Below are 27187 nucleotides of genomic sequence, written 5' to 3' on the forward strand. Positions count from 1 at the left end.
CGATAGCTATCATCACACCGTGAATGACGATGCACTGTACGGGTTGTGTATGTGTTTGTATTGAAACTGTCATTGTGAAGGCTGATGCCTCAGTGTATTCAGAGTTTGGTTGGTGAAGAGATCATCAAATTGGCGGCAGGAGACTTCCACTCCCTCGCACTTACCAGCACCTCAAAGGTAACATCTCATTTACTCTGATTGTTACTTTTGAACTTTGTGAACTTGATTATCGAAAAAACTTTTATTATTTTACAAGTTGGTGAACATTTTGTTACATAGCTGCAAATCAAAAGCTTGTGTGAAATGTGAATTGTAGAGAGGATTTTTTTTACATTTCAGCTTTGACCGCAATCTTTAATTAAACTCTTTATCTCCATGATACATATTTTGACAAATTTAATTCATTATACTAATAGAAGATATACAAATTTAATTTGTCCTTAGATATTTGAACACTTTCGGCATTGGGCATTAGTGTACTTGTAAATTGTGCCCTATGGGCGGTGTGATGTTGGATGCAGGTGTACAGCTGGGGCAGGAACCGCAGTGGACAGCTGGGGCACGACAAGCTGCGCTGTCTGACGCCGCACCTACTGGAGGTACCCGTGGCACAAATAAAACAACTAAACTTCGCAGACACAAACACAGGTGTTTGTCAATCCACTTGTGAACGAGGAGGGCCTCTCCACACCGTCTCAGACAGGGGGGGTTATTCATAATTACTTTGCAAGGCCGGACAGCGTGGGTTGGTCAGGCGGTGGTGCTCAGAAGCTGGTTTGGATATCACTCGCCGCCGATGTCGGCCAATAGTTGGAAATAAAATTCAGATTGCAGGGTTCGTTGCTATTTTCCCATATTGGATTGCATCAATGCGTAATCAATGTATTTATAACAACACGACAACACGTTTCCCGTTGTGCTCCTCTACGTCGCTCCCCCCTGTGCGCGACAGACTCTGCCGGCTGGCGAGGTGCTGGACGTGGCAGCGGCGGAGGAGCACTCGCTGTTTGCGATCAACCGCGAGGATTCCTACGACAGCCGTGTGTACTACTGTAGCCGCCTGGCGGGGCACGGCTCCGGGGCGGACGAAATGCAGGGTCCTCCAATCGTCCATTTGCCCCTGCCTAATCAGGTAGGTGGTGGCGCTGGCGGCAACAGCAGCAGCAGCAGCAGCAAGAGGGGTAGATGTAGAAATACGATACTTAACATGACCTCATTTTTTATACTTTGCAACTGATGTTGAAATAATTAATGCGTTAGCTCCGTCTGTGCATAACGCTCGGGTGGGAGGGGTGTGTCCTCCTACAATTCTTGTAAAGATAATCGCATTCTGCCCAAATCTGTATTCGAAAGTTGTTGCTATTCGTGACTTTATTGAAAAGCAGCCAACCTGAACAAACTTGGAGACACAAACAAGGTCTACCTCGCTCTTGAAGAATTCTACCTCTCGGTTTCTATTCTACAATTTAATTATTTATGAAAGCAGCTGCATATGTGGGGAACAGTTATATAATCTAGCTTATTGCATGATTTTCCTGCCATATGTAAATCCTGCAACTGTTTTAACCAAGGACAGGATGTAATTTTCAGGCTGCATTGGCTCATCTCACTGCATCAACTGAACATCACCGTGGCTTGTAAGTTTTACAGTGCTATTGTCGTGGGAGGGAAGAGACCACGGAGCCGAGAGCAGTCATCCTCTTGACACGGAATGCCACTGATGTGACTCAATCACAGAAGCTGCAGGTGACCCAGGTGCAGGCGGGCGGTGAACAGAGCCTGGTGCTCGCCCTGCAGACTGCACCTCCGCCGTACTCGCAGCTGCTGCATGAATTCTTCAAGAGCGAGAGGGACTACGTGCAAGTTCTCGGCCGCATGAAGGATGTCGTCTTCCATCCTCTGCTGCAAGAAGGTGAATGTTGTCCGTGGTACCATCATTACGACAAATACGTGTTAACCGCTATCTATTGCAACTTTCGATGGTGCTGTTTGTTGCTGGCCACTTGACATGCTGCGCCTCTGGACCTATGCTCAGCAACTGTGTTTAAAATAATTAATTTGTGTACTGTCCATGCTGGACTTTGTACTTTGCTAATGCTCTGTCACATGCAGTTGTCCCCTGCCAACCCAAAGTGGTACCTGGCCACCGGCCTTTCTTCTCACGATGAATATGAAAGGGCCTCGAGGATATCACAGCAAAATGTTCCCTATTGGAATAAAAGTTACGTTTAAAATTGTTACACTGTTAACTATTGAAATGTTTATATTGGTAATGGGTTTTGTAGTTCTCTACATCATGGGACCTCCTTTGCCAGTAGCAAAATATGATAATTGTTTTTTCCCCTTTCTTCTGGCAACAAAACAGGTGTTAAGATGTTAAAACACCAAACTGAAACCTTTTACAAGGAATCACGTCTGCATTAACCACAATGCTTGTGGTCAGAATGCAAACAAAAAAACACTCTGATAATATATGCATTGTCCTTGAAACTGATTGGTCCACACCAGAAACAGTTTTCTTTTGGAGAGCAAATCCACAATATTTACTATCCAAAAAGTACTAAGATTGTAAATGTTGTAGATTTGCTCTCCAACACACCGGTGTTGCTGTACCAGTAACGAATTGGCATGTTCTGTTTACGTGACAAACCTTACTAATTGGCTGTGTCAGGTGGTGGCGGGTTTAACGACACATTTATATTTACGCGTTCTAACCCAAAAAAACTATTATGGATGACCATGAGTAATATGTATAAATGGCTTTACAGCTGAATAAACAAATCTTTCAGGTGTTCGAATCTCCATTCTCTGCAGAATGTAAATATTGTCACTGTTTTGAAACACATACATGTACCTGTATGTGGTAATGGGACATTTCATTCAGTGGTTATTTTTGTTCATTAAGATAATGTAAAATTCGGAACTACGATCAACCGTCATGAAAAGCGGTCGCGTTTCTGGTATGCTCGTGCTCGTGTCTATGCACGCAGGTGGGCTAGATCGCACGCTGCCACCTGCCATGGCCACGCCCGTCCAGCTACTGCTCAGCCGATTCAGCTCGCTCGTGTCCATGCTGGAGAACGCGCTCTCCGCCATGGCCTCCAGCCTCAAGGCCTCCGCCCGGCCCGGCACCTCGGAGGTGTCGTCCAGCTCTCCGCAGCCCATGACGTCGTCGCCATTAGGCCGATCGACCTCGGCCACGGAGGACCCCTTTGCGGGTCACGTGCACATCCGGAGCGTGCATTTGGTGACGGAGCAGACTGCCATTCAGGACGCCTATTCAGAGTAAGATGAGGGTAGCATTAGGGTTTGCATTGCACACCGGGGCACTTAAATGCCCGGCAACCCAAAAGCACCTTGCGTCGCATCTTCTGTCATTCGTTCAAACGTCCTGTTGTAGTCTTACTAAGGTGATCACCGGTGGTGGCTGTCCCTGTGCAGCATAAGCTGAACCTACCACTGGTCGGCCAGTGGCCATTAGTGTGACGGTACGAGCCGATGTTGCAATTGTTTTTTTTTTTAATTAAGTAATTTCAGGATATGGATATAACTATTTTTACTTAGAAGATTTTAACCACACACACACATTGCCATATAACTTGACCAGATCTTTCATGTCCACTGTCAAGGACTGCATTCTCTTTGGTTTATATTACCCACACTACTTACCAGGGCAGCTGCTGGGCTCAAACTATGAACTTCTGCAACTAGCGGCAAACGCACTACCACTCGGCCATGCCACCGTCATGTGTCGTTAACGATCGACGGGGACTCGTATTAATCTCATGGAGTTGATCAAAGGAGTGCTGGATTGTGGGAAGTACTCATTTGGGCAATTATATTACCTTGAGACTAGTGCCTGTCATAGGAATGTGGAATTTTCACCACTGACCCAGGGCCATTAGTGGAAATGGGTGAAAACCCACCCTTATTTAAGCAGGTATATAAGGAAATTTGTTAGCTGAAGTGATACAATGAATTACGTATGTACATACATGTAACATGCATATGTCATTGACGTTTCTATGAAGAAGAACCATTGCCAGAAACGTGCCTATTAATTTTTACTTTTAAGACCACAGTGTTATTGGCAGTTGTGCTCGTGCACGAGTGCACCACTGCCAACGCAGCAGCACCAAATAACATCTCAATATAAATCCAGTCTGACAAGATTATTCTTCTGAGAAGGATATCAACATCAAGCACAGACTCAACGTGTTGCTTTATTTTGAATACAGCATTGTGTGTCATGTATTATGCTAATCACATTCACAGGAATTTACAAGTCCGTAGCAGTGTGAAGTTGTATAATAATGTGACTGAAAATACTAATGTGTTATGCAATGAAACCTAATCACCTTTATTTTCTGCAGGTATTTTGCAGCATTGACTAACCTGTTGGTCATTAGGGGTTTAGAAAGCATCAACAGCAACAGGTATGCAATGTTCACTTCACTATTCTGTTGATTGGGACAGTTATCCTATAACCTTTCATTGTTATACTTACAGGTGCTATGCGCCATGGCGGCCTTCTTAGGTGCTCACAAACAGAACTTGCTCCAACAGTCTTAAGTCTGTACAGAAGGAATTTTACCTTTTGTTGCTTGTCGTCTCAACAGCAGCTACTATCGGCAGCAAGAGAAGAAAGTTTGGGAGCTGGCGGAGCTCATGGAGACCCTCGGCAGCAGCCAGGGCGTGGTGGAGACACTTTACTGCATACTCATGGCCCCGGCCTCCCACATGCAGAACTACTCCATGTTCGCCACCTGCCTGCTTACGTGCTTCCCCATGGTTCGTCGTCTTGACTCACGCGCTCCCTGCTCACGCTCGCTCTTACGGAATGCGTGGGTCCCCTTGGTTTTGGATGGCGAGAGTGACGTGGGTGATCGAACGGGACCGTGTTTGTGCAGGAGTCACCGCAGTATGAGTGGGCAAAGGCCGTGAGCCTGAAGTGGGACACCTTCTACAATGACGTCAAGAACCTTATCGAACAAGCGTACAGCACCAGGGAGTTCTGGCTTCATAAGACCAGCAAGAGCCTGGTATGGAAAATGTGTGTTCTGACTTTGTGCCACACAGGGACAATTTCCATCGGGGATGATCCCCCTGGCTAGACTTGCAGCAGGGAATTGAAATGATTGAGATGAGATGAGTTGCAATGCATTTAAGCACCCTATGAATGCAAATCATAATCCTAAATATTGATAAATGCAGTCTGCTGTTTTCAAATGATCGTTCAATGCTTACGACAAATAAATAATGTTCCCTGCACTTGTCCTTAACGACCAGTAATTTGAACACTGCGGGGTTGTTTAAGAAGGTGGCTGCATTAACGCAACATCGACTTTTTCCAGGAGAACCTGTGCGTGCCCACTCGTCGGGTCATCAAGGACAGCATCTCGCTTCCGCTATCGCCTGTCAAGACCTCTCGATTCGCCACCCATCGCTACATCCTCTTTAACGACATCTTCCTGCACACAAAGGTGGGAGGGAGGGTTGTCTGCTGTGTGCAGCACTGACCAAGGCCCGACAGCGTCGATGCTTTTGCCTGCTCATGAATGCCTAGCGATGGTAGTGTGTTTGATTGTATTTGGTGGATTTGAACAAGCACAGTGCCGCAGTTACTTTGCCTGTACAGTACTAGCAATTATAGAGAAGAGGTAATTAATTAATATATACATCCTTAAGAAGACCACTTGGTCAAATTGTCAAGATATTTGTTTCCACTCAGTATTTGTAAACAAAAAATCCCTGCTTTAATGAACTTCATATTTTATGTATAGGTTCACTGAAGCGGGACATGATACGTGATGATAATATAATTATATTTTTATTGCGCAATGCTCACATTGCTCAGGGTGAAGACAAAGTGATCGGTTTACTACCCAACAGTCAGGCATTATTCTCTGTGGGACGTTGCACAAGCATGCGTTTGCAGTTTCCCACAGGTGTTTCTCGTTAGACTAACACAGGCCAGCCTACGACTGATTTGAGACTGAGAATTCCGCGTCTGTTCCATCTCTCACATGCCATTTGATGTGCCGTGTGCAGGGCGCCACACAGACCGTCTACTGTGTTTCGACCATATGGGTGGAAACGCTCAACGACAACAACCAAAATGTGTACGTTCATTCAGTGTCCCGGTTTTCGCGCTGGTGCTGTAGTACAACTCACCGGTGTTCGCTGTACCGCGTGTTGTTCGGCATGATGTTCAACCTTTCGCACCATGTGTTTGGAGCTTCTTCAGGAACTGAATATGAAGAAGCTCTTGGTACTTGAAGTGAAACATCGGGGACAGTATGCCCATAAATACATCGGAGAGCTTGCGTCTCACAATGACCGTTCAATCGGATGCGTTTTCCACATGCAGGCATGCACTCGGATGAACTTAGAATGCTTATGGTTTTCTTGAGATTAAAGGGTTAAGCCATGCTTGTCCCAGGCAATAAAGCTCATGAATAGCGTGAATAACTAAATGGCATCTTAGCATTTTAATGACAGATTCCCTGCTATCACCCTCGTGCATTGCCTGTGGCTCTTTGTGTTTTTTTCAGGTATGGCCTAAGGGTCTACACTCCTGAAGAAGAGCTGCATCTGGCATCTTCAACAGCTTTGAACAGGGTACATTCCAGCATGGCTCGTAATTTATTTATCGTTATGCAGTGTGCCATGTGCCATTTACAAGAGCATCGTCCTACGACAAAGATATATTTTGTCTCAAGGGATTTTTATATAATATGAATTAATGGATGGATCGGCAGTGGTGGTAATGGGGCAGTGGTATGGTAGGAGCAGTGCACACTGCACTCTGCACCAGGTTACCTGAGTTTGATGCCAGGCCATGGCTAATACCAGTGATGAGTGCGAACCGAATCAGTCCTGAGGACTCTTATTTCATCAACCCCCACGGTGACCAACGTGATGAAATATGGTGATGCAGCCTCCATGACCCGATTGTGTGGGGAGTCCTTCAGCCAACAGTGGCTTAAGAAAGGACTGTAAATTAATTTGTTTTTGTTACGTGGCAGCAGTCTATAGCTTATTTTATTAGCAGGTCCTTTCATGAGTGCAGGAGCTTTTCAAACCTCAAAGCTTTTGCTGTGATAAATTTCACATTAAATAGGGATCTGACATAGATGGAGAGTGGTGGTGGCACAGTGGTTTTGTACTGGACTATAAGACAGGCAACCTCTAAGTTCGATTCCTGGCCACGGCTAATATCAGGTGGTGACGAGTGAAAACTGAATCATTATTGCCCCTGCCCCCATTCACTAACCTGCACTGACTAGCCTGCTGAAGTATGGTCAAACAACCCCCTGGGTCTGACTTGGCATGCGACGGCCTTCATCCAGTAGTTATTTTATAAAGGGCTGTAAAAAGTACATAGGCCTGGATGTTATCACGGACGTTGTGGATGGGTGATGGACGCACAGGACACTTGGAGAGATACCTTCGAAAGGGTCATCCGTGAGTCGATTGGGCAACCCAGCATCGGAGGGACCAGCAGCCTGCTCAGCCTGGCCTCCCGGAAGGGCAGCCTGCTCTGTGCGGGCCAAGGCAGCCCGGCTCTCTCCAGGAATGAAAGCCTGGGCAGTGTGGGTCAGCCGAGCCCAGCGAACTCACGGAGAGGCAGCCTGCTCAGCCTTGGGCACTCGAGCACAGCCTCGGGCTCATCGCCACAGGACAGCCCAGGTCACAGGGGTCGTGGGAGCCTCTCCCTGCGCACGGATTGTGGATACACGTTCCGCAAGCTCCCCCAACTCCGCGGTGCACACTACTACGGCCAGTGGTGCGATGGGAAACCCCACGGCTGGTAAGGCAGATCTGCTTTCATTGCTTTGTCTGAAATTGAGAATAGGTTTTCCCCTTTTTTTCTGGCAGAAGACCGCTTGTGTTGCAATCGAAACGTCGTGGGTTTTTTGCTTTTAATTTAGATTTTCTATCTACGTGACTTTACCGAAAGAACCAAGAATAACAAAACAGGTGTTAAGATATTTCAACACCAAACTGAAACCTTTTACAAGGAATCACGTCTGCATTCACCACAATACTTGTGGTCTTTATCCTTTACATAGATGAAGTCACACGTTCCAACACACTCTGCTTTAACTCTGTTACACAACAGTCAAACCGATAGTGTTAATGCTCAAGAGCTGAAATTTAGCCAAATTTAAGTGCAAACCCAAATTTGAGAAAAAAATGTTGATGTAGTCATCGATTGACGGGGCTGAACACATCAACATTTGCGTTTAAAGCATTTGGCTGCTGTAAAATTTCCACGCGATAAGCCACTTTGTTGAGCTATCATTTGTGGCCAGGTCGCTTCTGAAAGAAAGCTACATAGCTCAGTGGGCCTTACCTTGTAAAATAAAAAAAAAATAGTTTAGTTTATAGCTGTAACTGGCTACAATTGAGAGCCTGGTTTTATTAGGGGATGGCTCCTGGATTGGAAGCCAGGATCTCAGAGGTGATGGCTCAATATTGCTTACCTCTGAGCCTTCTGGTCACCTAAATTTCTTTGCAATTTTAAAGTTCTGTTTTTGTTAACAAAAGCTTTAATCTCATGTTGAACTGCCCATGACAATAGGAGTACTAATGTCTGACACATCAGAGATATTCGTTGATTTTCAGTTACAACTTTATGTCCAACGTTGTGTTATAGTTTTAGCACAGCACTTCCAGGAATGTACTAACAGTTGTGTTCTTCCTTTTAGGGGAAGGATGACATGGCCTGATGGGAGGACGTATATAGGAAATTTCAAGTTTGGATCTGAGCATGGGTGAGTCCTGTCGTTGCCGGCGCTGCTAATGATTAACATTTGAGTCTTGCTACATTCTCAGAGCAATATAGTTCCAAGGCTTATGACCAAATCACCCAGAATGTGCAGTCTTTCAGATGTTGGAAGCTAAGCAGATTTGAGCCTGGGTAATGGTTTGATGGGCGAACTTGTGACCTTCCCCTGTACTTCCGATTGAGCACAGTTGGTTATGTATGGTGTGAAAGAAGTTCAACATGCATACATACATACATCGTCATAACTCGGGGCTTGTTGATCTACATTGTGGGCAGCAGAGGGCAGTGCAGCAGAGTCAATTGCAACTAAATCTGCCACGTTTATGCCCCCCAAATCTACCAACCCGCACTGTACCAGTGTGGTGAAGTATGGTCGGATAGCCTCCTCGACGGACATGCAGAAACCGTCCTCATCCAGCAGTGGATTACTAAAAGGGCTGTTCAAGTAAATGTTTTAGAGTTAGGGCAGGCGTTAATTTCGCCCACATGTTGCAGTTCTGCAAAAGCCAGTGCGAGCGAGGGTGTGAGTGAGCTGCTGCTTCTGTGTGCAGGTACGGGAAGTACACGGTGGTCAACGCAAGCACGGGGAAAAAGGAGAAGTACTGCGGGGATTGGAGAGAAGGCAAGATTAACGGATACGGCCTTTACAAGTACGGGGGTCTTGTCGTCCAGCGCATACCACACGTGTCAATATGAACAGATCTCAGTAGTTTCCCATTTAAACAATGTTACTCAGTTCATGAAGTTCCGTCATTTTCGACTGAATTAACCATTTGAATGAATGTTGCTATTGTGACTTATTAAAAAATGAAATGTCAAGATTTGTGGTGGGTCAGGCACTAGGCATTACCTACTATAATCACCCAGAAATGTCTGTCCATCCCGTGCGTGACGTCACACCACATGAGCTCCACCCCCCTCATTAATATTCATGAGTGGGTGGATTTTTACACTAACGCAGAGGAAGGTCGAGCTGAATTAAATAATTTATTATGCAAAGTCACTTCAAATATGACGTTTCTTTACAGAAAGTGATGGTAAAAAAAATCTACGCTGCACAGTGCTACATCCGTGTGTGACGTCACTGCAAAAGAGGCCCCCCCCCTTCATTAATATTCATGCCCGCGTGGAAATTTACACCATGAGGGGGTGACGTCACTCCACATGCCGCACCCCTCCCCAATAACAATTAGCGGGTGACGTCACTCCACATGGTGCAACCTCCCCCCCCCTCATTAATAATCATGAGCTGAACAATTTTTCTATTGAATGTTTCTGATTTACTGCAATATACATCCGTCCTTGGACAGGCAAAAAAGCTATTATTACATATTTACCCACCTGGTTGTTCGATGTATTATCTGATTCAAGGTTACTACTATTCAAGATATGTTATATTATTTGGGTCTTTCAGTAAAGCCACGTAGATAGAAAAAATAATAACAATATCACGACGTTTCGATTGCAACACAATCAATCGTCATCAGGTGATATTGTTTTTATTATTTTTTCTATCTACGTGGCTTTACTGAAAGACCCAAAGAATATGAATTCCTGCAGTCACGAAAGCTTTAAGTCAAGATATATATTATTTTTGTCTTATTTATATTGTTTATACTGTCCCGTTTGCACTGTCTTGGTCGTTCTATTAGGCTAAATGTACATGATAAACCGGAGTTCAATTCCCGGCCATAGCTAACATCAATGGCGAGTGACATCAGAACCAATCCTCGGCCGCCTCTAGGTCTGTTCAGCGTTAAAATAAGTATACATCAGCATTAGGAAGACAAAGGCAGTGGTTTGTCATGCTAGCGACACCACTCCTCTGTACACCATGGTGGCTTTCATAGGTGCTCGCTAACAGCATTTTCCCCAACGGGGCGGGAGGGGTGGGGGGTGTCATTGGATATACAGTATGTGTGTATGTGTGGGCATGCAGACACACGGATGGGGAGGTGTACGAGGGCTACCTCATGGGCGGTGTACGACACGGCCACGGAATGCTGCTGAGCAGCAAGGGGGAACACGCCGGCGGTGTCTACGTGGGGCATTGGGCCTCCGGCAAGAGGGCCGGCTACGGCGTCTACGAGAATGTGAGCAGGTCTGTCCATCACGAACCAACGGCGCATGCACATGCCTTGGGCATATCCGTGTAGGGGAGCGGCAATGTTGCGGTCGGCGCGCTGCGCTGCCAACCGGCGACCCGAGTTCGATTCCTGCAAACGGCTAGCGTCAGCTGTGATTATTTGATCTGGTCCTCGGCCTTCCTTAAGTCTACTTGCATTGATATGAGTACCTGGTGACGTGTGTAAACATCAACAATGGGGAGACAAAAGTGCCTGGGTGTGGTTCTGGCCACACCACCTCCTCATGCACCAACATATTTTTACGGTTATTCGGGGGATTTTGTGTTTGTATGTGTGACTAACTGGTTTTGCATCTCAGTTAACCCATAACACCTGGGTCTGTCCCATGCCCCATACCACTGTAGCAAACCCAACTGGTTATACAAAATAAACTTGACCTGTGTTTGAGCACACGAGTGTGCACTAGGGGGCGACAGAGTCGAGCGAATGCGACTTTGCCCGTGTGGCTGGTACGTGCAGGGGCGAGAAGTACATGGGCACGTGGGAGGACGACACGCGGCACGGGAATGGGCTCTGTATCACGCAGCATGGCATCGTCTACCAGGGCACCTTCATCCGCAACAAGATGGTGGTACGCTTCGGGGTTGGGGGGGGGGTCTGGGGGGGGGGCACAGGGGGGTGGGAGGCACGGGGGAGGGGGCTTATTAGAGTGTCTCATTGTGAAACCAGACCCCTGTGCCAAGGCGTTAAACCGATGCACTCGGGGTTCAAACATCACGCTGGTAACGCACTCGCCCCACCACCTGAAAGGTGGAGGTTTTGTTTTGATTCAAACGTCGTGACAGGAATGTACATTTTGCAATGAATGTTTCAAGTAGAAAAAATCCGAGATGGTCATGAAATTGTTATTGCAACTTATTTTAAAAGTATGCCAGATTCCTGTGAGCACAATTACGTTAGTAATAGTAATTCTTTTCTTATGTAATCAGCATCGCCGAATAATACATGTACTTAGTTGTTTACAACCTCGTATTGTGCGCGCAGGGATCGGGCATATTAATGACAGATGACGACACCTTCTTTGAGGGGGAGTTCTCTGATGAGCGCATTCTCAATGGGAAGGTAAGGGGTGATATGTGATTAAGAAAGGCAATGAGCTGCACGTGAGTAAATGGAAACTGAGGCCAAGCCAGAGGCTCCTATTTCTCTGCCAATCTCGGTTGACCTCAAACAATGACTCGCTGACAGAAGCCTCCTACTGGACCCAATGGTGACTCTGGCTTCAGCTTCAGTTTCCAGATACTGTGCCGATGATTTGTTTTGGAAAATCTCTCGCTGGGTGCATGCTTTCTCCAAGGGTACATTATTCCTGAACAATGGTTGCGCTGCTCATTAACACACACCTTGATTTTTGCTTCTAGCCAAATGTTTGCTTGAGCAATACATTTCCATAAATTGCTGCCTTGATAACACCGCCGCCATGGTCAAAGCGTCCAAATAAGCAATCGGGAGCGCACGATTGGCGCGACGCGTTTGGCTGTAACCGCTCCAACGCTTTCGGTCGTCGTTTCTCGAGTCTCGCCGTTGCTGATCCGCGGCGTGACGTCCACCATTCGACCTGCAGGGCGTGCTCACCATGCCCAACGGGGACTACATTGAGGGCGTTTTCACCGGTGAGTGGGGCAGCGGCATCAAGATCAGCGGCACCTTCCAGACGGCGCCTCCGTCCGACTCAGTGGACTATGGCGTGCCACAGTGAGTGACCCCCCCCTTGGCACTGCTGCCTCCTGCTGGCGCGTTGAGGTCTCTCTCTCCCTCTGCCTTTGCGAGAAGGATTGGCGCATCTTCTTGGTTCTTTCGGTAAAGTCACGTAGAAGGGAAGTAATAAAATAATACAAATAAAACATAATAAAATAATTCTCACGACGTTTCGGCCACAACGCAAGCAGCCGTCCTCAGGTGGAGAACAGGTCCGTCAAGTAGACAGAGTCTGAATGGCACGCTCCAGGTTTAGAGCGACTATTTATGCTGGGATGGAGGAGCGAAGAGCGTCTTGACAAAATAATTTGCATATCAAGAGGAATTTAGCATATTTTAGCATATTTAAATTCCTCTTGATATGCAAATTATTTTGTCAAGACGCTCTTCGCTCCTCCATCCCAGCATAAATAGTCGCTCCAAGCCTGGAGCGTGCCATTCAGACTCTGTCTACTTGATGGACCTGTTCTCCACCTGAGGACGGCTGCTTGCGTTGTGGCCGAAACGTCGTGAGAATTATTTTATTATGTTTTATTTTTATTATTTTATTACTTCCCTTCTACGTGACTTTACCAAAAGAAACAAGAAGATGAATCCCTGCAGTCACGAAAGCTTTAAATCTAAATTTAAAGGATTGGTGCATTCATATTTTGGCAGTCTTCACAGTGTGCACCCTTTCAATATTTATTCGTCATAGGTTAGCGCCGAGAGGTCATCATTGACATATTATTAATGCAACCACACCTTAAGAATACTAAATATTTGCAAACGCATGATTTCTAGGCTGCGAAAGGTGTGATCTTAACCTTCCATCATGCGTTGTAACATTACCAGAATGCACGTATCCTTTTTTTGAACCACCTACTCAAGAGTCAAAATTCTAGATATATTTTAGACATTACATTTAGCCATTGCTTTTTTTTTGCAAGAAAGAAAGGACCTTTATTTTAGAAATAGGTTGGATGCTCCCCAGAAGCAACAAGATGTAGGAAGACCTTCATCCAACAGTAGATTGACAAAGAACTGTAAATCGAGAGCTGATTGAAGCCTCAAGTCTAATTTTGACAGAGAGTGCGACTCTTTAACAAGCTCAGCAACACATGATGTCGCGGCGAGTGTGACCGCAGTGCTTGCGTGCGTATTTGTGAGCGCATGCATACCTCCTGAGCGCATGACCTCTGCTTGCCGCCCGTCTCTTCGTCCCCCAGGCCGCCCAACGGCAGGGTGTTGTCTCTCGCAGTGCCGGCGCGGGACAAGTGGAGCGGCATCTTCCAGGAGTGCTGGGCCCAGATGGGCTGCGCCACTCCTGGCAACAGGGACCTGCACCGTGCCTGGGAAAATATCGTCATGTCCTACACCATGGACAGAACTCACAACAGCTCGATGTACGTCCCAGCTGCTGTGTAGGCTGCTGTGTGCGAGCTGATGCGCTCGGTCTGCTTCGTCTTAGCTGCTGCACGTGGGCTGCTGCACATGGGCTGATGCACATGGGCTGATGCACATGGGCTGATGCACATGGGCTGATGCACATGGGCTGATGCACATGGGCTGATGCACATGGGCTGCTGTACATGGGCTGATGCACATGGGCTGATGTACATGGGCTGATGCACATGGGCTGATGCACATGGGCTGATGTACATGGGCTGATGCACATGGGCTGATGCACATGGGCTGATGCACATGGGCTGATGCACATGGGCTGATGCACATGGGCTGATGCACATGGGCTGATGCACATGGGCTGATGCACATGGGCTGATGCACATGGGCTGCTGCACATGGGCTGATGTACATGGGCTCATGCACATGGGTTGATGCACATGGGTTGATGCACATGGGTTGATGCACATGGGCTGATGTACATGGGCTGATGTACATGGGCTGCTATACTTGGCACCCATTTTCCGACTCGTTTTATTCAATAAATATGTACACATGTCAGCCCTTTGCCCCCCCCCCCCCACACACACTACTGGTAGACTACTCAACTGTGAAACATTGCGTTTTCATAGCAGCCTCAAACTAAGAGAAGGGCCCCTGCCCACACCATCAGGTTGGTGTAGGCTGCTGCGGAGCTATGTGATGAGCGGCAGATGGCAATCCAGCAAAATATATTGTTGTATTTTACTTCCATGCTTCCACATACTATATGCCCCTCGCCTTCAACCGTCAATGACGAGCGTGGTGAAGTATGGTCACATAACCCCCATGACACACATGGGTTGCGGAGAAGCCCACTTTGGCTTTAAGAGTCTTGAATGTACTATAAACCTGATTTTAGCATATTAATGCACACTACTATGCCATCACTGCAGCTACTATTGGGCCATCTGGATGTGTCTGAAGGGCTCTGCTTTTTTCCCCCTTCACGCAGCTTCCGGGCGTGGTGCTGCTCAGACATGCACAGCCACCCTGTTGTTGAGTGTAATGTTCTTGGCTGTTATCGTGATTTTTCCTTTGGGCGCCAGCATGACGGAGGAGCCACAGTCGGATGGAGAGGAGAACAGCATTCTGCAGACAGTGCCGCTCTACCAGCAAGGGAAGATGATGACTCTCCAGGACTACAAGGCCATGCAGGCATACCTCAAGATGGTAGGGGCTCCTGTGTGTGACCATCGCAGCCCAAATTCCACCTTGTGTTGTCTTACGATTATTTCGAAGCATTGTCTTGGGGTTATCAAAGTGCTGTATTGTCTTCTTTTAATTCAGATGCGATGTATTGTCTTTGGGTTATCTACTTGTTACATTGTCTTACGGAGATTTAAATATGGTGCCAGTGCGGTTTTGTTGTCAGTGCGAGGATCAGATTGGGAGCCGGCGGGGGTGGGGCGGGGGCTGACTTAGGTGATGTGGTTCTCAACTCTATCCCAACGTCCGACGGTGGCCTTCCCCACCCCCTTCCCTTCCAGGCATTCGGCAGCTTGCAGCACCCACTGGGCCGGTTGCTCGACATGCTCGTCACAGCCTTCCGAGCAACCTACGTCGGTATCGGCTCCGACCGGCGGCTTCTAAGCACTGCGTTGGCCGAGATTTCCTACTACGTGGAGCGCATATTCGCCATCATCCAGCAAGTGCCACACGCAATTTTCACTGTTGTGCCACGCTGTGGATTTAAAAAAAAAATGAATGTGTTTTATATTTTTTTGCACACATTATAATCTGCCACTATTTGGACACATCTGGCACTATTTGGACACATGATGGATGGCCAACAACAGAACATTTTAAAGTGTGTTGTTCGGGAAAAATGGAAGGAATCAGAAAGAGAGGAAGACCTAACAGAGAATGGCTTGACGACGACGACGACATAAGAGATTAGTGTCAGAAAGATGTGGCACTACTTGAGCATATTGGACAAGATAGAGGAAAGTGGAAACTAACGACGAAATGTGCAGTGGACACTTACAGGCTATCTGCCCACGGATTGTGATGATGATGACTTTTTTAAGTTTTCACATGCTAAGACCCCCTTCATCAAAGTGTGCTTGTGTGTCGTTTTGTGAAGGTTCCTGTTTCCAGACTTGCCAGAGGAAGAAAGCAGGGTTGTAGAATTGAATTCCTCTGACCCTGACGGCAATGCTGATGAGGCCTGGTAAGGAAGGCACATCGGTACATGTCCCTGTGTTTTTACCTTCAAGATGAAGTGGGCGTAAGCCATTGCCTTGCTGATTTTTATTGTTTATTCCCACCCATTGTTGGTCCTGGAGCCATTCGCACAGTTAATGCCATACAAATCCAAATTGTATCGTGTTTATATTTTCAGCAAAAACCGGATGAAAATAAACGTTCACTAACGTGTGTTTACTTTCTACATTATAGCAGAAATGAATCTCATTGGGTAGAGCACCAAGGCTTGTATTAAGTTCATATGCCAGCCCAATGTTGATTTGGTCCACAATCCCTTCAGTTGGCAAAAAATGATCCCCACTATTTAAGACTACACTGCATAACGTGTAGCCTTACACATTATGCAGTGTATAATATGTAAGGCTACAGCAGCTGGTCTTCTGTGATTACCTTGTCACTATGATAGTCTGGAAATGTATCACATGCAACACTTGTTTAACCAACGAGAACTCGCTGACTTTTCGGTGTGCGTGCGTGTCGTACCTAGGGAGGTGGTGACACGGAACGGGCTTATCCTGCCCCTGCTGCTGCCCGGCCTCTACCCTCAGCTGCTGGCGCTCTATCAGCTCCAGGACGAGGAGAGCGTGACCTGCTACTGGGCCAACCTCACATACCTCAACCGGCAGCCGGACCAGGCCCTACTGCGCTACCTCGAGGCGAACCCGTACGTACGCTCAAACGCCGTGCCTCTGTGCCGTGACCACACTCGGCACCCAAAGGGATTTATTTAGGAAAGGCAATATTGTGCAGTGGGGGACTCACAGGGTTTTCTTTCAGAATTAGGTGAAAGAATTACCTTGGGGAAAAAAAACCTAAATTGTTGGCAGTGCCGCACAAAAAACAAACTCAACACATTTGTCGTTAACACTTCCGTTAAAAAAATACGGACATTTCTGGCATTGGCACGTATCCGCCTGCTATGAAGAATGGCCAATTCCTTAAAAGTTACCTTTTAAAGAAGTTTTCCTCAGGGAAGTTTTAGTGATGAAATGTGAGTTGCTTTACATTAGCAAATCAATGTAAGGTGTGTTTGGTTAATTTTTTTAAAGTCCATGCGTCTGTGATCTCTTTTCTCATCCTTGCACAATCTCTCCGCTGCTGGTTTAATTGGGGCTACATTTGTTTCATTGATGTCTCCTGTTTTACAGGAAGCTGTGGCCACTCTCCGATGCTCAGCAGGCAGACAAACAGGTATAAGAAGCCTCATTTTCACTTTTGACTTTATTCTGAAAAACCTGGCTGTCAAATTCGTCAATGCAGAGAGCTGAGACTCGTTCCCTTTGTTGTGATGCGCGCAGATGCAGGAGCAGAAGAACCAGTGTTTTGGGAAGGCGGTGACTTGTTTGAAACTCATCAGGTGAGACACTTGTATTTCTCATTCAAGTGTTTCTCACAATTGTTTATATTAGGCGTTTGTGATCTTAAGTCTTGCATGAGCAGGCTTTCCACAACAATCTGCCAGTCAATGACATTCCTAACGGACTGGAATTAAATGTTTTGCCGAAAAGGAAAAATCAAATAATCATGTCCCAGATGGCAGAACGTTTTGCCTTCAATGCAGCACAGCAGGAAAATTCTTCATCTTGGTGTGTTTTTTTATAATAATATTCATGTCCTATATCCAGAAAAGTTTTATTGGATCTTTATGTTTCTGGCCAATTTATGTTTCTGTGTTTAGTGCATGGGAGGCGATGACAGTGAAACGTTCACATCGGTGTATTTATGAACCAATTTCCTGTTCTCCCATCTTCTGGTCACCTCGCAGTGCAGTGCATCTGATTTTTACAAACCTATATGATCTACCAACACTGCAAAGTTGTGGATTACAGGCGTGTTCCACGCTGTACCGACATTTCCTGCACATAGTATTATTTTAAATGGATTGCCGCCAGATCTGGAACAAGGATTATGTGTGCAAGAGTATTTTCTTCATTGGAAATGTGGCACGGTTGTATGTTCACTTGACCCCCTTGCAGTCACTAGAGGTTGCTACATTCTTTATCAGGTTGAAATTGATTCTTGATTAAAAGCTGTGACCTCGACTCGTGATGACTCAGAATCGCTGGGGTGGGGTGAATTGCCACACTTCTATTACCATCGATGCATTGTGTCTGAAACACAGTTACACATTCATAGGCCACGCAGTAAAACTGAGATTAAAGCGAATTAGAGTCTTAATATTAAATTGTTACAGTTCATTACATCACAGGAGATCCAAATCGTTAAACACGCCGACTCTCCAGGGCCCGTCTGCCGATTCACCGTTTTACATTTCTGCTGCGTGCCGCATTCCCGCCACGCTCTCCCCAGTGCCAAGTTCACGCCGCGGGAGAAGCTGGCGGTGCTCGGGGACACGTTCCGTGCCATCACGGCGGCCGTGGAAGACGCGCGGAAGCAGCTCTGCAAGTGGGCGATGGACGACCTCATCCCCGTCTTCATGTTCGTTGTTCTGCGCGCAAGGTGGGGGCCACCACTACGAGCGCCGGTATCGGCCACGCTCGCCCTGCTTTCGTTCCGCTTTGCCCCCTGCGCGCGCAACATACGTGGGAACATACGTGGGAACATACGTGGGCACATACGTGGGCACATACGTGGGCACATACGTGGGCACATACGTGGGCACATACGTGGGCACATACGTGGGCACATACGTGGGCACATACGTGGGCACATACGTGGGCACATACGTGGGCACATACGTGGGCACATACGTGGGCACATACGTGGGCACATACGTGGGCACATACGTGGGCACATACGTGGGCATCGTTGTGAATGGCTTTTGTTGTTGTTGAGACGAAGCAAACACAGAAACATAAGGTTCCAATGGTGTAAATGCTTACCCGAGCTCTCATACTCTGATGGTGCATTGTCTTTGAGTTGTGCACCTTTTGGCGTCATCTGGTCCAACACCATTTGAGACTAGGCTCTAAGGAAAGCTGTCTCGGGTGTGGACCAATCAACTTCAAGGACAGTGCATACATTATCAGAGTTATGGTTTTTTTTGCATTATGACTGCAGGTATTGTGGTCTATGCAAACATGACTCCTTGTAAAAAAAGGTGTCAGTTTTGTTGCCAGATAAAAGGGTAAAAAAACAATTATCATTTCGGGAGTTGTTGCAATGCTCCGCACATTTCCTCATGGGCCTTCCTCATGGGCCCAAGTACGCGGTGGCTATTGTTTTGATTACTGAATATTTTCTAGGTCGCTGGTAAACTGGAGTATGTAGCACATGCTATGTGGCCACAGCCATAGCCAAAGAGGTGTGCTGGATGTGCTGTTCTGGGTGTGGACATATCTTCCTCAACGCCTACCTAGACAGATCTGGCTGAAATTAAGCCCTGGTTGCAGGACATAATAAACCTGTATAGCAAGAGGACATAGAAACACTTTTTACAAAACAGCTATGCTGGTAGCAGAAGGCAGTGCGGAAGAATCCACTGTTAAACTGTACTATGCTTTCACGTCTGCCCTGCCTTGACCAACTCAATCTGACCAGCGTGGTGACCCAAAATCAAATAATCCGCTTTGAATCGCATGTTGTGGGGAGGCCCTGATCCAGCAGTGGCTTGACAAAAGGGCTGTACATGCACATGTATTCATGTTAATGTTTAGCCGGTGACCTTGCCTCCACCCGTGTGTGTGTGTACGTGGGGAGCAGTGGTGCAGCGGTTAGCGCACTGTGTTACGAACCTGGCGACCCAAGTTTTATATCTGTTCAGAGCCAACAACAGTGACGATTATTTTGACCGTTTATGGGCCTTCCCTAAATCGACTCAATCTCAAATGAGTACCTGGTGCAATGTGTAAACATCACTGCTAGGGAGACAAAGGCGGTCAGGCGTGGTGCTGGCCATTCTACCCCCTCGTGTGTGGGGCCAACCTTCTAAGGTGTTCGCTAACAGGCTGTTAAGGCTATATGGGGGATCTTTGTCAAGTGTTTTTTTTTGTGCGCGCACAGGATCCGACACTTGGGGGCCGAGGTGCAGCTCATTGAGGATCTGATGGATGACCACCTGAGAGACGGGGAACAGGGCATCATGCTCATCACCCTTAAGGCATGTGGGGTGTGATGCCCTGACTGCCCTTGCTTGTTGTGTTCACATTAAACTAAAACTAAATCCTATGATCATATAACTCCTGCTCTGGCATCTTTACATTGATTGCCCGTGATATATAGGTTTTATTTTAAGAGCCTGTTACTATCATACAAGGCCCTGAATGGTTTGGCTCCGTCGTACCTAAGATCTGTTCTCCTGCTATGCACCCACACTTGACCTTCGTTCATCAGACTCTGGACTCTTGCTTGTTCCTAAAATTAGACTTCGCTCCATGGGTGACAGAGCAGTTCTGTTTCTCTGCTCACATCAAGACTGGAATTTTTTGTCCAAGGCTGTTAGAATCTCTGCGTACCGTCAGTAATTTGAAATCTCAATCTTAAAACTAATGTTTTTTATTCAGACTTTTTAAAGTTATATTATTATTTTTTAGTTGCGTGTGTTTTTGGTTTGTAATTGTTTTTTGTTTCAGGTTGTACAGTGCTTTGGAACATTTGTTTTGTGAAAGGCACCATCCAAATAGATTTTTTTTTATCATGTTAACATTAATAGTATGGTACCTAAATGCGACCACATTTCAAGAAGCTGTCCAAATAGGGGGAGATGCTTTGGGAGTTTTGGAGGTGAGTGCAGCAGAAGAGAGGAGAGCCACAGACGATATAGCCATGTGTTAAAGAATAAACTTCATGGAGGGAGATAGTGGCAACGAAGTAGGGGGAACATCTTGGGCCTGGATTTATTATTGTGTGACCGTCAACTGAATTGACAGTCATACATGAGATCCTTATACATGCAGATGTAATAGCGATGACTTGGGGAAAGTTGCATTGCATGTTTTGTGATGAAATGCTTAGTACCAAACAATCATTGTACTTGAAAATAGCACGACTCACTGATATAACGTGATGGAAAATATTTTTTGTAGACCTGCCCTTTAGATTTTTGTTGATGTATCTTTTTTTGGATGTGCCAGTAGTTAGCTATCTTGGCTGTACATGCAAGTCCCAACAATTCGAAAATATGTGCCTGGAAGTAGCGATATTGGCAAAACTGAGCCTCGGCAAAGATATTATTTTGTTGACTTTGTCACGTGGAGGATTTCCGTGGTCTAGAGGCTACGCTCGAGGAACATGCATCGGATTGTGTGTGTGAGAATATATTATTCGTATGCCTTGTCTAACAGCTTCATGTGACCTTTGCTGTCACTTAGAGGCACTGAAATTGATCTCAACCCTGGATGGTAACAATGAAATTGCCATGTGTGGGTGGGCGGATGGTTACATGGCTGCTGTGTCCCTACAGGCTTGCTGCTACCAGATCCAGCGAGAGAACTCCCGCTAGGGCAGCAGAGGAATGGCTCCACTGGCTGGGAGGAGGGTGACGGTGAGCGCGCCTGCCTCCTCTTCCCTCCATGCTGCTGTCCTCGTGCCGAGTGTACTCGCTCCACCCGGGGGCCGAGATGCCCTTTTTACCCTCGCGCATCCGAGCCGCACCAGCGCGCAGGGTCCTCTCATCATGGGTTGTTTCTTTCACTGGCTATTGCCAACGCAAGCCAGAACTATGTCGTGATACGCTTGCCTCATAAGACATGAATCTGGCTCGGGGCCGAGCAGGGCCAAGGGTGGGGCTAATGAACGTGATCATCGCATCGGACATCAGCCGGTGCACTCAAAGAACACGGCGTGACCAAGTCGTCGTCTGCATGCGTCTCGACTCGTGCATTGCTTGTGACGTCGGTGGCACGGCCCGGCTTTATGCAGTGGAAAAACATGCCGGGCTGCCTCGACATGGCCGTAGCGCGGTTTGGATGTGCCAGTGGGAGAGAGGTTACAAGACACCATCCTCGCAAGGTTTCTTGAGGAGAACCCACATCACCAGCTTGAATTGTATTCTCAAAGTGTGCTGTTTCACGATTCGGTATAAAGTTGTTTCCGTGTGCAAGCAAAGCAAAACTGCGCAACCCAATAGTCATGCGTAAGATGGGTTGCGTGGGGAAAAATCTCATCATGTTTGACTTTTATAAAGTAAATCGAGTGTGACACTACTGGACTGCGTAATAATAAGAAATAATATCATTGTCGAAGAGTATTTGGCAACGTAAGCGTGGCCGTTCCGTGGGCACGCGCTTCAATCTTTGTGCTGTAATCGTTGTTTCCTTGTCGCTCGGTGATGTTTGTCTGATTGTTCCGATGTTTATTTGTCAAGTTCCCTTTTTACCCTTTGGTATGCAGTAGTTGGTCTCTTTGACCAAATCGTTTTTAGAAAAAGAACGTATCTTGGACCAAGCTTGAAACTCTGTAAAGCTGGAACATTGGACGGTCGACCGATCGTGCTTTTTGTAAATTATTCGAGCGGTAAAGATTGTCTTGTTGTTGCACTGTACTCGACCCCAACGTCTGTGCCCCCCTCACTTTCACCAACCCTCATTGACCAGGGTGGTGCTGTATGCTCAAATACCATGACCACACAGCAGTGGATAAAAAAAAGAGCGATACTTGAAACAAATCGATACAAATATCTTCTTAAGTTTGCATTATCTACATCGAAACGCATATATTAGATTTATGTTCTGCATTATTTTGCATGTAATGACTTCATGTGAACCCTACAGCCCACTAGAGGCCTCTACATTGTTCACAATGTTAAACGTATTGACCCTTGTCAACTCCAACCTGGAAACTCTAAATCATGACAGTTAATTGAGTCTCCGGTACGGTGTGACTCGCTCCACCTCCTTACTTGACAGTTGAATGTTGAGGCACAGGGTGTTAGGTGGGCATGGATTTAACCAGGATGGGGTGCTAGGCTTTTTCTCTCTTCCATAATCACGGCCTCCGCTCAAGAGAAACTGTTGGACAGCATACCTGGCTTTAACGAATCGCAGCATGTGCCGAGTGGCCAACCCTCGGATTGGAACTATGGATCGGTCCATTTAATTGAGCAATATGGACGCTTGATCTCACAAAATATTTTGATGTGTCATGTGTTTTTACGAATTTATTTTTGACTCCCGTGTGATCTCTAATAGGTTCACATCACTCCCACCCCCGGAGGCTCTAGAGCCTACAATTCACTGCAGTGTTAAATTGTGTCGGGTGTTTTTTTAATCGAATCACAATGCTGAAATATGACAATTATTTGACTCGCCATGTCTGGGATCCTCTTGCCAAGTTGCTCAGTGTCATCGTGCACCGTACCGAATGCACATTTTTTGTAACATTTGGACCCACACTGGAGAGATTCCTCTTGTCCTGCCTGGGGTTACGTGGGTTCCCCAGAGCTCTGAAAAAAGCTTAATTCATGTGCTCTACAACATCTAAAGAGATTTGTGAAAACAGATGATGATTGCATCTATGTTGGTTCCTCCTCCCTTTTCCCCAGCGCTGCTGGTCTGGAATTGTAACCAGTGCTATCGTCGTAAATGCGCCGAGAACTATACAATGCCGCTCGCTGTAATCGATGTTGTTACATTCTGATGGGTCTCTGGTTCTTCCTAGTCCACAAGCAGGTTGGCATACACCAGATGTGATGCAACTCGACATTCAAATGGCTCGTGTAGATATGTGCCTGCGCTGTGCATCCTGTGCTATCTGACACTCATTTGAACCTTGGTGAATTGGAACATGAAACCTACATCCAAGTGTGTTTCATTCTCGCCCTCTTGTAACATCATTCTCCATCGACACACCTATTTGATTTACATCAGTGGGGCGATGCGAGTAGAGTATTCTTATTGCAGCACACTTGTTATTATGTATGTTGAACATCTTTCGCGTGGGAAGGACGACACTTGACCATAATGTTTAGGTACTTTTATTCCATTTACAACATATGAAACTCTACTTTGGACGGTGCTGAACACAGACCCTAGGCACATGTCTGTCAACAGGATAAATGGCACCTGGGTCACTGGGGTTGAATGGGATTCATGAAACTTGTTTTATTTGTTAATTCTCGGGCCATGTATGTGTTGCTTAACGTTCGCTAGTGGTGTAATACGTCGCTCATCCTAAGAACACTCACATACCTATTTATGTCTAGCTCGTGAATGTATCTCACATTTATGCAAGCTAGATGATTGTGTGCAATGTTTTCACGTATTGTAGTAATTGCAATCCTACTGATTTATTTTCTTTTGTACTATTGCAGGGAAAAATCATGACTTTGTGTTCTCACAGCCAGGTTATTGTTTTTAACTTATAAACTTCGAACGGCATTATTCTTCTTGTTGTTCATTGATTTGTACTCTGTGTTTGATGTGTATGATCATTTTACGATGCTGGATTTAAGTGACTTTAAACTTAAGTAACTTTACTACTACGGTAAGAAATCTAGATGCCTGTGCTGCTATCTCGACATTATAAAGATTGGTATTGTAATTCCCTTTAAGGAATTGTACAAAAAAAAGTTATCTGTATGCTGCCTCGAATTTAAGTACAGTAGAAAATATTTTAAAAGAACTATATCAATACCTTCGTCTATAACCTATAAAGAAAAGGGATCATTGCAAGTCATTACGTGGAGGTTTACATTTGTTTCCACCACTGGTTTGGAATTCAGGGTTATAGTTGAAACTGCTTGAAGTTATGGTTGTCGATTTATCAATGGTTTGATTTGCTAAAACCATTTGAATGTAAAGTTTTTTTTTTTCTTCTTCATGGTATCGTAACATTTCCCTAAAAACACTCGACTCAATAAATCATTGGGCATTCCTCATCGGCGTTTGACCTTTTCAAGTTTTTTGCGTTATTGTCCGTCTCCTCCGCCGTCCCTGCTCCATTGAGTCATACTTTAGAGTCTTTGGGGATTTACTGTAAAGACGCAGGATCTGGGAGAGGTGTAGGTGGCGCACCGCCTGTGTGAAGAGGTGATGCAGGTAGCACCTACTGCTGCTGCCACACTCTGCCCAGTCAATCTCACGAGAACCTTCAAATGTCTTGCAGATCGCCCATCTGCTTGACTACTCTCTCCTCTTCAGTTGCATTTCGCTCATTGAGTTTGGGAATTTTAACACGTCTGCTCGATCCCCCAAACCTTGCCGCCAAAGCGCCGAGTCGAGCGCCGCACTCTGTTAGCGCTAAAACGTTGCATGATATTGTTTTCCAGCTGGTTTTGGTCTTGCATTTCCACGTATATAAATATATCGTCAAGTACACGACTGAATGTATGGTTACCGGTAGAATTTTCCCACGAAAACAGTGAACTGGCCTTGGCTTCTGTTCTCACCCACATGGAATGCCTTGAGTGCTGCCGCACAGCTCTGGGAAAGCTCCTAATTAGCACCTCGGTGGCAAACAAGCGTTATTTGAACTGGCTCTGCCGCTCGCTTGTCTCAGCCCTAATCCACAGTCGCCTGTGTTTTAACCCAGCATCGCTACATTCCTCATCGAGCGCTCGCATGTCTTCAAATTGCTTCAGTCTGTGCCTTGTATTGTGTGTGTGCGCGTTTTAGCCTCCCCTCGGAGGCCACGTGGCGTGCTGCTGTTCTGCGTGGGTGGCTGTTGCATCGGCAGGGGTTTCCGATGAGGTAAGCGCAGGGTAGGAGCCCGAGTTGACGAAGGGGGGCAGCCAAAGTTTCTGAGCACTGCTTCACAATTCTTAACTGCAGTGGTGGTGGCGGCGCTCGCCAATTCTGATGCTTCCCCAGCGAAGCAGTCGTTCGCAAACGGCCTCTCTTGGGGATTTGATGAAACCGCTCGCCTGTGCTCGGAGCTGGATGCTGACGACGGGAAGCTGGTCGATGTGACGAGGGTTTGTGAAGAAGCGTGCTCATCCAAACCGCACCGCGGCACTGTGAACTTTTCACCCGTAAAGGCGCCCGTGCAGCAGTGTGCATCAGCGGCGTGCGGGTGCCGTGAGGTGGTGGTGGCGAAGTGATGGGTGCCCTAGCATGTGCTCTTTTGCTGGCTGCGCTGGTGCCCGTGACGGAGAGCGCGGCGCTGCCTGCAAAATTCTACCTGAAAAGTAAGGACTGGGTGCCTTTACAAATCGGGGTAATGTTTTGCTGTGTAATGGGAACGTTGCATTTGAGCTGCAATATACTGAAATGCATCGCCATTGCCATGAACAATGATCACTTTTTATTATACATATGTGCATGATGCGTTTGTGCCTTGTCAGTTACGACAACGTGTTGTTTAAACTGAAACGTAAAACTTATTTTTTGCAGAACCATTTTGTTACCATTATAATGACATGCTATTGGCATAATGTCGTGAGAAGTTGTGTTTAGAACTCCCATAGCTAACGGTGTATCACCCTGTGACAGAATGAGCCCAGAAGAGAACTTCACAGCATTACATGGGAAGTCACTTAAATATAATAGACCTCCATCCACACTAGAGACGTACTTTACATGCCCAGAAAATGGGATATTCATTGCATATCAAAGCACATTTGTGTTTTATTCTCCGCTGAAATGAGCCAAACTTGTAGAGGAAAAACATGCTCTTGTGTTGTAGTTTGTGACCTGGCTGAAACCATCACATTGCTGCACATGAGAAACTCCTTTAATCGTGGGTAGCTGTGCCCATATTTGAACCCTGCTAAGTGCTCTGAAATTATGATAGCCCCTTGAGTAACTTTGCTCATGATTTTTTATGAGCGAAAGAAAAAAAAAGTTAAAAGACGAGACGAAGAAATGCGTGCGAGCCGTTGCTCCAGGGAAGGTGCCAAGTGCCTATTGCAAAAATAATAATAATAATGCCCTTTACTCATGCAGGAAAGCCTCAGAGTTTCAAAACACTTTCTCAAGAGGGTCCTGCATTGCGACGTTTGGCTGAATCTATTGAGTGTTTAGACATCAACGAGAAAAACGGAAAACCTGTGGAACACTCAAAGCTCCGCGCAGACATTTTC

At 46.3% G+C, this 27187-nt stretch overlaps 1 protein-coding gene across 4 annotated transcripts in view; it reads left to right on the plus strand.

The window, feature by feature from the left end:
* The window catches only part of ALS2CL (ALS2 C-terminal like), a 39429-nt gene extending 14390 nt beyond the window's left edge, over positions 1–25039 (plus strand). For 2 of the 4 annotated variants that reach the window (XM_078860307.1, XM_078860308.1), the window contains exons 6-33: positions 81–177; positions 522–599; positions 953–1132; positions 1738–1912; positions 2991–3285; positions 4374–4436; positions 4620–4791; positions 4911–5042; positions 5355–5483; positions 6052–6122; positions 6555–6621; positions 7434–7813; positions 8715–8780; positions 9346–9444; positions 10734–10895; positions 11401–11512; positions 11926–12003; positions 12506–12636; positions 13848–14024; positions 15111–15234; positions 15552–15709; positions 16148–16234; positions 16757–16933; positions 17418–17460; positions 17568–17626; positions 18580–18729; positions 20233–20329; positions 21632–25039. In XM_078860307.1, the coding sequence (XP_078716433.1) occupies positions 81–177; positions 522–599; positions 953–1132; positions 1738–1912; positions 2991–3285; positions 4374–4436; positions 4620–4791; positions 4911–5042; positions 5355–5483; positions 6052–6122; positions 6555–6621; positions 7434–7813; positions 8715–8780; positions 9346–9444; positions 10734–10895; positions 11401–11512; positions 11926–12003; positions 12506–12636; positions 13848–14024; positions 15111–15234; positions 15552–15709; positions 16148–16234; positions 16757–16933; positions 17418–17460; positions 17568–17626; positions 18580–18729; positions 20233–20329; positions 21632–21670 (3598 nt within the window). In that variant the 3' untranslated portion in view covers positions 21671–25039. The remainder of the gene's footprint in view (positions 1–80; positions 178–521; positions 600–952; positions 1133–1737; positions 1913–2990; positions 3286–4373; positions 4437–4619; positions 4792–4910; positions 5043–5354; positions 5484–6051; positions 6123–6554; positions 6622–7433; positions 7814–8714; positions 8781–9345; positions 9445–10733; positions 10896–11400; positions 11513–11925; positions 12004–12505; positions 12637–13847; positions 14025–15110; positions 15235–15551; positions 15710–16147; positions 16235–16756; positions 16934–17417; positions 17461–17567; positions 17627–18579; positions 18730–20232; positions 20330–21631) is intronic. The other 2 variants (XM_078860309.1, XM_078860311.1) reach the window with 2 other exon arrangements.
* The last annotated feature ends 2148 nt before the right edge of the window (positions 25040–27187 follow it).

Source organism: Lampetra fluviatilis, chromosome 10 (genome assembly GCF_964198595.1).
Source record: "Lampetra fluviatilis chromosome 10, kcLamFluv1.1, whole genome shotgun sequence".
Lineage (NCBI taxonomy): Eukaryota > Metazoa > Chordata > Hyperoartia > Petromyzontiformes > Petromyzontidae > Lampetra > Lampetra fluviatilis.